The sequence below is a fragment of the Penicillium manginii genome (assembly GCF_028828005.1).
Source record: "Penicillium manginii strain IBT 31320 chromosome Unknown utg000009l:1.0-3297300.0:1.0-3298630.0, whole genome shotgun sequence".
NCBI classification, from domain to species: Eukaryota; Fungi; Ascomycota; class Eurotiomycetes; order Eurotiales; family Aspergillaceae; genus Penicillium; species Penicillium manginii.
The window spans coordinates 1128929-1139527 of record NW_026643110.1 but is presented as its reverse complement, the minus strand read 5'-3'; the positions used below and the strand labels follow the sequence as shown (position 1 = coordinate 1139527).

At 47.2% G+C, this 10599-nt stretch overlaps 3 protein-coding genes across 3 annotated transcripts; all 3 read right to left on the bottom strand.

Annotated features, from left to right (window-relative positions):
- Positions 1–3381: 3381 nt before the first annotated feature.
- Positions 3382–3738, bottom strand: N7533_012189 (uncharacterized protein; the record flags this gene model as incomplete). The annotated part of the gene is made up of 1 exon (XM_057108839.1): positions 3382–3738. One exon carries the CDS (start codon positions 3736–3738, stop codon positions 3382–3384), a length of 357 nt encoding a protein of 118 aa, XP_056953940.1.
- A 63-nt stretch (positions 3739–3801) lies between these two features.
- Positions 3802–4302, bottom strand: N7533_012188 (uncharacterized protein; the record flags this gene model as incomplete). Its single annotated transcript, XM_057108838.1, has 1 exon — positions 3802–4302. One exon carries the CDS (start codon positions 4300–4302, stop codon positions 3802–3804), a length of 501 nt encoding a protein of 166 aa, XP_056953939.1.
- A 2571-nt stretch (positions 4303–6873) lies between these two features.
- Positions 6874–9371, bottom strand: N7533_012187 (uncharacterized protein; the record flags this gene model as incomplete). Its single annotated transcript, XM_057108837.1, has 5 exons — positions 6874–7691; positions 7743–8362; positions 8422–8968; positions 8995–9201; positions 9329–9371. The coding sequence occupies 5 exons, from the start codon at positions 9369–9371 to the stop codon at positions 6874–6876; spliced, it is 2235 nt and encodes a 744-aa protein (XP_056953938.1).
- Between the last annotated feature and the right edge of the window lie 1228 nt (positions 9372–10599).

Below are 10599 nucleotides of genomic sequence, written 5' to 3'. Positions count from 1 at the left end.
ATTACTGCTAAGATATGGTATTACCTTTCAAATTTATCACAACCTCGTTTCTCCCCTCCAATGTCCAGATCAATGGAGTCCTGGAAAATATGTCTCCAGTTCCATCACAAATGCTTATGTCCACGTTGTCGTCGAACTGCTTGGTAATTAATTCATGTCATGCTCTTCCCACAGTTTGCATGCCCTTGCATGATATGATGTCTACGGTGACCTTCGGCCGTATCTCTGCAAGATAAATGCCGCTATTATCTTGTTCACCCTTCTAGAGGCGACTCGGGGCTGCGGGTGGCCAGCCAGCCACGTCGGGATTCAGCCAAGCGTGGGTAAAAAGATGACGTGACTTTTGACCCACGTTCGGCCAATTATTATTCCGCGATTTCTACCCATGGTAGGTCTAGTTCACGAGCTTCTATTGGTTGTGAAGTATAGCCCTAGTTTTAATCATCACTCTACACGGCACTAATTTTTTGGACTTCTATAACATATAAAATACATATAGTATTCATATGTATTTAATGAATACGGGCTGTAGGAATTAATTCAATTGCTCCTTCCATTCACTAAATCTAAATGAAAGAGATGGAAGATACGAGTAAATGTAAACAAAGGATACCGCAATAATAAATATATATACCCGCTCCACACCTTCTCTCTCTATGCTTCATGCAACTCTCTCCCATCCCTATCTCTTCTTTTTCATCTCTCCCGCATAAACCTCGTCTTTTGAGTACATCTTTCATCCATTTCTCTTCTCTCATCGTCATATCTTAACAATAGCGGATTATACGTCGTTTGCGACGTTCACCGGATACTAGCTAAACTGCGCTTACTTCAAAGCAGTAGGTGTTGACAAAGTAGTTCAACCTGACCCCAGTTTCAGTTATTTTCATAGTTTGCTCCTGTAACATACCATCCCGCCCGGTCGCAAGTTTACAATACAGGACCAATATAGTTAGGGTGATAATATTCTCTACAATATAGAATTTCCATAAATACAATCATATAATTGTATTCTTTCTAATAATATATAGGAGGGAATATGTAGGTATGAGTATATTTATTCAGCGCTATTGTATTCCACTACTACTACTAGTACAACACTGTCACGGTAAATTTGAATTAAATTGCCATTCCCAACTTAAAATCACTCGAGCTCGCGCACTGTCGGGCTCAGTGCATCCATCTCAGTTTGATCTCCTGGGGTAGGTAGTTCGCGTAATGGTCGAAGATAATGTCTTTGTTGGTCTGCATCATCACCACCATGCTTGGGTTCGGGCTCGGGCTCGGGCTCGATGTTGGTTCTTTTAGAGCTTCCCATTCCTGTCTTTACCATCCAGAGACATAGTATGGAAACCAGTACCAATGGTATCCCTAACCCCACTCCGAGACCAGCTCCAATTTTAACTGTTTGCTTGGAGCAGTTGCAAGCGTTAGTACTTGCAGATGGCGAACTGGAATGGTTGTTTTTCAGCGATGAGTTAGTGGTTGATTCTATTAACTGAGAATCGGACACAATCGCCGCCTTCCACACAAAATTTGACAAATTTGCGTGGCAGATCTCTGTCGCTCCACTCCCATTTCCACAGGTGAAGATACCGAAGCTATTTCCGGGACAAGCGAACAGATTGGACCAACTGCTAGGGATCTCTGCTCAAATATTACAATTAGTATTAGGCCCAAGGGGGTCATTTTCGCCAGGTATTATAGAATTTGTATGGCACTTTTCTCACCTGTATGGCAAATATGTGGACAATCTTCAACGGGCCAGCCTTGGCTAACGCACGCTCCACGATAGGCAATATTATATCTCGCGCTATAACAAAGTCCATTGTTAAGACATGTTTCGCCTATCGCGCAGCAGACTTTAGTGCCTGGGCATTGTTGATAATTATAAGGATCCACACTACCATCCGGCCAGTAGCAGACGAGTGAGAGGCTTGGTGTTGCAATAATTAAAGAAATCAAAATGGTTACTAATGTCAATCCCATGGATAATAGCGTGGAATGGTCAATTTCAGGGGTAAGACCAGCTGGTATGATATTGTCAAATTAGGGGGAGGGGAGGGGATTATCATAGGCAGAGTGGTGTTTAATGTTTTATGCTGGGCTGATGGCCTGAAAATGACACATTACTAGCATGTCACACATCTCACACAATGAACTTCCCTGTCGACCAGAAAAATTTCTCCCCTAGTGTAACATGTTCTCTGTTGTGATACATAATCATGTGTACCATGACCACATCAATCCTACTCGACTCCAAAGTTCACCAAGATGAAGTATCACAAGCCAACTCGGTTGCCGCAACCAGTTGGCTCGTCTGTACGGTTACCATTCAAGCCGACAATATCTTCTCTAGTATGTTTTATCAATGGCGCTGGCGCAAGACGAGTAAATTTCAGTATTATCTGCGACAAACATGCCTAAATATCAACGCTCTCGCACCAAATCGTGATTTATGACGCTGCTCCACATAGTACCGTTACCTGCTGAGCCGAAATGGCTGCCACATATAGTCCAATAAGAAAGTGAGAAGCAGCCAAGTGAAGGGAAAATTTTCAGTCTTTTCATTAGGTGACTCAATAATTCCAAATGGGCCAAAAGTAAAAGGGGCCGTGATTCGCCTGGTTCGACTGGCTCTGGGCTCTGGAGATTCAGTTGAAACTTTTCCAGCTGGCGAAGGTACTAGAATATTCTCCCCCATATATTTGTCAAGCCTGGCATATTACTTGACATAATTGAATGGCTTTTGTATACCGGCATCGTACTTTGCCTTGAGGAGCTTGTTCATGCGCTCTTCCGGTGGGTCTAATTCTGACGGGTTTGCTACAGTCATATAGTATGTCTCACGAGCCTGAACATTTTCAAGAGTAGACACGGGCCGTTGAATTGAATTACCATGCGGTGGCTGAATTTGTGTCGATTATTTTATCGCCTGTTCATCAGGTTCGCAAGACAAAACTGCTCCGGCACATGGCTCCGAGTCTCAGCAAGCCAACTTGAAAGTATCATTTGAAGAGATTTCACAATCATTAAAGAAAATTTCGCCAGGGCATTAAATATAGTCAATTTCTAAAAGATTTCCAAGGTTCTCAGTGTTCAGCTACGATCTTGTCTCATCGACCTTTTATCGAGGATGTGAAAACTATGGATTTGGAGGAAAGATTTTCTACGTCTACAAAAGGAGTTTTGTCCCTTCGAACTTTCATGTATTGGAGCTAGACAACTTCTTACGATCTGATCAAATTGAAACTTCCTTCTTGAAAACAAACCCACCCTACCCCATAGAGCACTAGGCACTATCTAGGCTTATTATTGCTATACTTAGATCCTCTGGCGTTGTGCTGAATACTGATCGACTGGATCTTGCCGGCTTCCTTTTTACTGGTCATCAACCTCCTGGAGTCGAGAGCAACACTTTCCAAACGCCAGGGTCCAAAGTCTAGCGGCAAACGCTCGGCGCTCTTTCAAACTCAGATCAGATAGATCGGGATCTGTAATAACTTCTTTCAAAGGACGAGAAAGATGAAGTACGTGAAAATGCAACCGAAGGTCCTCGTCAGGAGTTTCAAAATCCAGGGCCCGAATGCGTGGTCCTGCATCATAATCGTCACTGTCAAAGAAGTCCTCTGTGATCTTATCGAAGGCTCTATGCCGTATTAGCTTAGCAAAATTCTCGCCACTGAGATCGTACTTTTCTTCCCATCCATCTATAGACTCGTCAAGAATGGAGTCCATGATATTCTCATAAAACCCTGTCTCATATGCCCCATTTTGATTTGCCTTACCTCCCTTATGTTCTTAAACTCCCCTGTTTCTTTCGCCTTTTGCAAGTCCGCCCAAGTGAAATATTGTCTCTTTTCCTTGCTTTCCGGCTGCTCTCGCCCCAAAAACCTCGAGAAGAACATCACGGAAAACCTTCATGTCGGGTTTCTGATCCTCCGGCGTATCCAGCACACTCTCTACAATGTATTTATCCCAGGTCATGTTTTGGAGAACTTCGTCGAGCCTCCATCTGTCATCCGAATTTCCCAAATTTTGCAATTCGAGCTCTCTCCGGCTAGATTTCTGGAAAAGACAGCGCCAAAATTCGTCGTCAAACTCGAGGCGATTGATTGGCGGCAGGAACAGCGCTAGTCCGGTTGCCTCATCAAGATCATCCCGCAACATCTGGACGAATTCATCCGAGAAGGATGCTACATTGAGATGGAACTTCTCTTCAGATATAAGGCGTGCTCGTGCATCCGAAGGAGATGGAGTGAGAGCCTCGATCTGGTCTGATAGTTCCTGGTTGTGAGTCATGGTGAGTGATATTTGATAAGTCAAGTGCTGTGGTAATATGAGAGTTGGCTGTGTTAATGATTTTGAAAAAGGATGGGATGAAGCGGTATTTATCTACTCGATTCTTTAATTGGATTTTAGTTTCGAATACGTATTTGGCCTAACTTGGCAGTTTGTTGTTACAAAGAGTTCATCGATAAAGAAGGAACTAGCTTCCAGTCACCCAAGAGCATGGGTATCAAAGTGAAGCGCATGAAACGCATGCTGGATGAGGACCAAGGACTCTTTGAATTTATCTGGAACAAACGAATTCAAAATCGTTAATGATTAGGAGAGATTCTTTAGTATAATTTGATACTTTCACAAGAACTCGAAAGCTACCGCTACATTGAGGCAACCGTCGCACTAATTATCTTCATTCATTCAAGTTTATTTCAAGTTGGTGACATTGTTACCTCAGCTACCTAGGTGTTTTTTCATAAGTATTGTAATTGGTCGCCATATAAATAAGTTGATTTTGTGAAATGTTACAAAGAGACAATTCAATCCATTCAGCAAAAGGGACTCGGTTCTGTGACTGCTTGAACTTGACATGAAACAAAATAATCTATTGTTTGCAGGTACAGGGTAGTGTTATTTACGACCTACTAAAATTAATCCCTGGTTCATTGATAGTAAACCCCTGAACGAGCCGAGGTGGTTTCTGTGCCGGTTGGCAGCATTGCACAGGCATGGGGCACTAAAGAAAGGAAACAATTCGACCATTGAAAGACTTCGGCAATACCCGCTCCGTGAATCAATTGGGAGTGAGATCGGTTGTTTCATCATTTCAACCTGATTTATGCCTAACATTACTCCGCACATGTGAATGCTGCTATGCAGAATACAAGACCATGGGCCTCGGAAAATAGAAGCCTATAATTCTTCCACTTGTGCAAGCAGTCGGTCCTGAATACTCAAATAGAACCTTCCAAAGTTTACCGGGACTAGTTGAAGAATTCCGTGATAATCCCGCTAGCGCTTCATAGCTCTTCACGCCGCGGGGCACACTCGGAGGGACCCGACAGAGAAATAGAGCAGAAATAAGCCCAATTTGATGTGACAATTGATCGAGACTACAGAAATCTACTCGCTGTATTTTTTTTTTTCGCGAAGATAAGTCCCCCGGCAATCTCAAGTAGTCTAAACTCAACAGCCAAGATTCGTCGCCAGACGCAGAACAAGCCCAAGCAAAATTCCCAATCGGCACAATTAACTAGTACAGACATTCTGGAAATCACACCTAATACTAGTAGTCACCAAACCTTGAATTTAGCAAGCCTGACGATCGCTATACCTGCTTCCAGCCCGACGAAGATCCTCGGTTGAGCAGGGCTGAATATACTGATCCCCCGGCCTCTCCCGTTTAGGTATCCCGAAGGTGAGGATGGCACTTCCTGATTCGCGGCGTAGTTTCTTCAAAGTAAATATTCGGTGGGCCTAAGCCCTACAGCTAAAACAAACAGAGACAAATCTTGGAAGAGACAAGGGAGAATTCGGAACCAAAGCGGACCCCACCGACGATGTCAGGGCAAGACACATGCGGCAGGACAGTCTCGTCCGGATTTGAGCTTGCAGAAGTTAATGCGGAGGATTGCCGAGTCGGTTAACCTTCTTCGTTAGTGGAGGTAATGCCTATCTGTGGGGCGGGATGGCCTTGTCGATGGGGGCATGGCAGAGCTCTTGTAGGGGTGACTGTACAATTAATGGAGAATAAGCAGAACTCAGGTTGGTGACGAGGTCTTTGGATGTTAAAAGGTGGCTGGTGGTATCCGTAATCATTTTAGTCGTGGATAACTTTGTTTTTACCCCTGGGGAATAGGGGACCCGGCACCCCGAAAAGCCAAGGACGGCCCGCTGAAGGAAAAACTTGTGGGAAACCTGCGGGTTGGGAAGCTTGCCGAGGCGCGATGCAACCCCGCCGACCCGATTGTAGGGCAACTTGACCGAGTTGCGGAACTCAAATATGAGGTATGGTGGGCAAAGGTTGTGACATAAGTAATCTTCATGTCTACAAATTTAGGTTTGGAGTTGGTTGGAGATTTTATCTTGGGTGGATCGGAATTTACTCTCTTTCATACCTTCACGAATTCTGCTTTTGACTGGTATCTATGATTCCGGAATTAATTATTGTGACTACTTGTAAGAACTAATGATAAGCAGATTTCATGAACTCGTCGAATACATCATCGCGATAAGCCCCTCGGAGATCTTGATCCCGAGGCGGAGGATCGATCGGGCTCGATGAATCATGGGATTGTCTCCGTCGATGAGGCCCTGGGTGGGATGCGCAGGGGGATAAGCTGGTAGGGCTGAGGTTGGTCGCCACTTCATCTTTGCTTGCAGCTGAGTGTTTGGATGGGATCTGCCTTTCGAGATCAAGATCGGGATTGGGTCGATCAACGGCGACATCCACCCAGACGTCATCACGGACCTTTGGTATCGTGGAAGCGCGTTGTGCTCCACTCCTTATCAGAGGCGCATTTCGCTTCGAAAATGGGATGAACGCAAGAACTAAGGACTAATCCCTAGGCCTGGAACTTGAGGTCGATTTCAACCGCCTGCTCTCAAAGAATTCTCATTCCATCTCCACTCTTTCAAGAGGTGCTGGACGCGATACTCGGTGGCCCAGCCAAGGTCTGACTCGATAGCGCGTAACATGCGAATCGCAACACGGCGCTCACGCGCATCGGTCACGCATTGACCACTCACGAAGAGTGGCTGCAGTGAATTGATTCTTACGCTCCCATCGGGTCGGGAGAGGGCAATGCCCAGGATCTCTCGGCTATGGAACCCAATCTCGGCCTCAATTGACCGATACGACTGCAGTCGCAAGGCGATGGTGTTCCGACGACCCGTTGATTCATGCGGCTTGTTGATCAACAGCAAGATGCGCGCCATGTGGTAATGTTGCATGATCGATGCACACATGGGCAGACTGTGCCACACCTCTTGCAAAGTTTCAAGGTCGGCCGCTTCTTCCGTCGGCTGATAATGTTCGATTTTGGATGGCTCAATCCGTGCACAGGGTTGAAATGTGTCTGGGAGTCCGCCGTACCACGCATCGAGCTCCGACTCGAGTCGCATCCAGCGTTCCAACAGAAACTGCTGTGAAACTCCGAGCGGCCCATTGTCGGATCGGGCATCGTTCATTATGTTATCTCCGGAACTGATGTGGTTAACGATCTTGGACAAAATCCATACAAGACCATTGCAGATCATATCTTCTTTCATCACATCGTCGCCTTCAGGATACCCCGCCGCATTATTATTACTAGGAAGGAGAAAACCTCTATGGTCGATTTGCAGGCCCGCTTCCGTCCAAAGGAAGATGTCATCTGTGTTAAGCCGGGTGTGGCATTCGTTGATGACTGTGGATGTTAGTAAGGGCGACTGAGGAATTATTTCGTGATAATGCTTACAAGCTGCCAGGTAATCCTGTCGCGCAAAGTTCCAAAATGTTGCCCGGCGAGCTTTGGAGAGACCCGAATTCTTCAACTGCGCAAAGCGATTATCACCACTCGACGGACGATGACCTGGAGGCATGATGCCAACTTCGGCCATGTCAAGCAAAGACTTCACGCCGCTCAAATGTCGATTCCATGCCGGGTCAGTTGCGTCGAGGAATTCATATACCGACAAAATAGCTGTCGCAGCAAGGACTTCATCAGAGTAAACGCCATTCGGACCCCGACTATCGGACATGCGTCGGCGTTTTCGCGGATTATCTACATCTTCGTGACTCTCAATTCCACCCAGAGATGGCGAACTCTCGGCATCGGGTTGCAGCTGCTTCATCAGAAGTTGAATAGCCTTTTCATAATACTTAGCCCCATGCCAGATAAAATCTCTATTTTTGTCCGGCCACGTCTCCATGATCGCTTGGCGTGAGCAAACTCCGCCCATCTTTGCTTTGGCACCTTTGACTCGGCCCAGTTGTTTCGCCGCATATGCGCAGGCGGCGTATTTGAGAAGAGGGTTTGATCTTGATCTTACTGGTACATACGAAGCGAAGTACGTCCCCAGATCGAACAAGTCCATCCTGTTAAATGTCAGTTCTCGGCTTAAAAGGTTTCGCCTTTTCCTCCCCGTCTGACATACCATAATCCCGGGCCCTCTGAATAATGTCGCATCAAAAAGGCTATCTCAAAATCCGATTCCGCATTTCCATCTACGCGAATCTCGGTCGTTCTGTGGGCCGCGGCTATGGCGGGCCGGGAAGGAAGGGAGGCACTCCGTTGTACGGCAGGGTGTCCGAGTGGATCAACAGGAGGTGACAATGAGTTGGCGGGGTTTAGAAGGAAGTTGATGTTTGTGTTTGTGTTATTGTTACTCGAGAGCGACAAGGGTGGAGACGTCGGAGGGGGCATCGCGCTACTTCGCGATCGGTTTGGGGAGGGATATGACATGCTGTCCGGCACGGAGTGAGGCGAATAAGGGAATCGATCATGACTAGCGACTGCTGAGAGAGCTTCCAACCCGTGTGAATCTGCATCGCTGGCTCGTGAGCCGCTGCCCCATCTCTGATTCCGTGATTGCGCCAACGCCAAGGCACTGGATTCGGCAAGGGAGGTTTCGAGGTCGGTCGCGTATGGGTCGGAGTTATCAACGAAGATGACTGCCAGGAAGTTAGGAATGTCCAGGAGTGCTGAAAATATCGAGAGATTGACTCACCATGCTTGGGAATATCCAGCCAGACGCTATCCTTGTCGAAGGAGTCCTTGTACGAGAAAAAGCCTTTGAGATCGCCACGGCCTTCTTGAGCGGCGGCATTTGTATTCATGGAGGCATTCTGTTGATGACGAAAGACGATTCCCTCACTTGGGCGACATTCACGACCTCCTTTGCGACATTGCGAACACTCGGGCTTTTGTTCGTCGCCTGCGAGTCAGTTAGCCGAGAGGCCAGGCAAAACAAGGAGGGGAAACATACATTTAAGCTTACGAGTCCGACATGTCAGGCTGGGCTGGTCAGTAGAGGCGCCTGCAGGCACGGAGAAGAGGCTTACCATCCAGTTCGGGATCGCATACCGGGCGACGTAGGCGCGACATGGGGATGTGGACTGTCCGGGGGGGAAAGAAACCTGGAGACCTGCGGGGACTCTGAAGGTCAGGTGCCCGGGGGAAATTGGACCCCACAACTTCAACTCCGCACACTCAACACGCTCCAGCACACGACACTGATCTTGCCTAGGGGGGGAACTAGTCGCTTCACTTCACTTCACTACGTGTCATCTTAATTCGCCCCCAGCTGAGTATTAAAAAGGCCGATACTCAGTCCCTGCTCAGTCCCTGCTCAGTCGCTCCTCGGTCGCTCCTCGGTCTTCCCTGCGATCCGACAACAGCGCCCCAACACCCGCGCTAAGATATACGCCAGCCAATTCGTCGGGCCAAAACAACACTTACACCATACTCCGACATCATTCACCCTACTCGGTAAACCACTTAGCCTCCTTTCCGCATGAGAACAGGGCGAATTCCAACAAAGAACACTTTAACGACCATCAATCCACGCACGGATCTCTCTCCTCGTACCGAAACCCACCAAAGCACACCTCCCACACGGCCCCCTCCTTGTTCATTACCAGAATTTGGTCGATCGAGCCTTGTCGCTGTTACTCGTTCAGTCCCCACCCCCACACTCTCGGCGTACACCTTATTTGGACACGCGCAGTTGGCCGCCATGGCACCATCCATCTGGATGAATGGACCTGTCGCTGTTTTCCGGTAACTGGTGACCTGTTACCTACGAAATACCGGCTTTCTGGAAGTGACCGCGACTCCGATCGGAACTGGGCTTCCCGCAGAAGAAAGATTGACTGCCGCCTCTCGGCCATCCTCTCGCGGATCCTCTCGCGCCCTAGGAATCACCGAGTCTATCAGGGGGTTTAAACTAAAGGCATCGATCCAGAAGTTCCTACTAATGCATATAAATTGAGTTTCAGGTATTGCCCATGTCCCCTTTTGCTCCCACACGGGAGGATACGGGTTAGCATTAGCCTATGGCTTGTCTGTGGGAGATCGCGGGTCTATTATCTATTTCTCGCATGCTACACTGTAGCTTGTCAAGGATACAACTGCCTAGAATACTGACTGATCTTATAGTTTCCACTAATTTAATAGCCTGGACTAAAATACTAGCCATGCGCCCGCGTCATTGATTAAAGCGACCAGTCCGCTAAATATCCAGGTTTCACGCAGATGTATGACTCAGGATTGCTTCCGATCCACCTACAGAGTCAAAACAGACAGCCAATTCAAGTTATTTACGGACTGTATC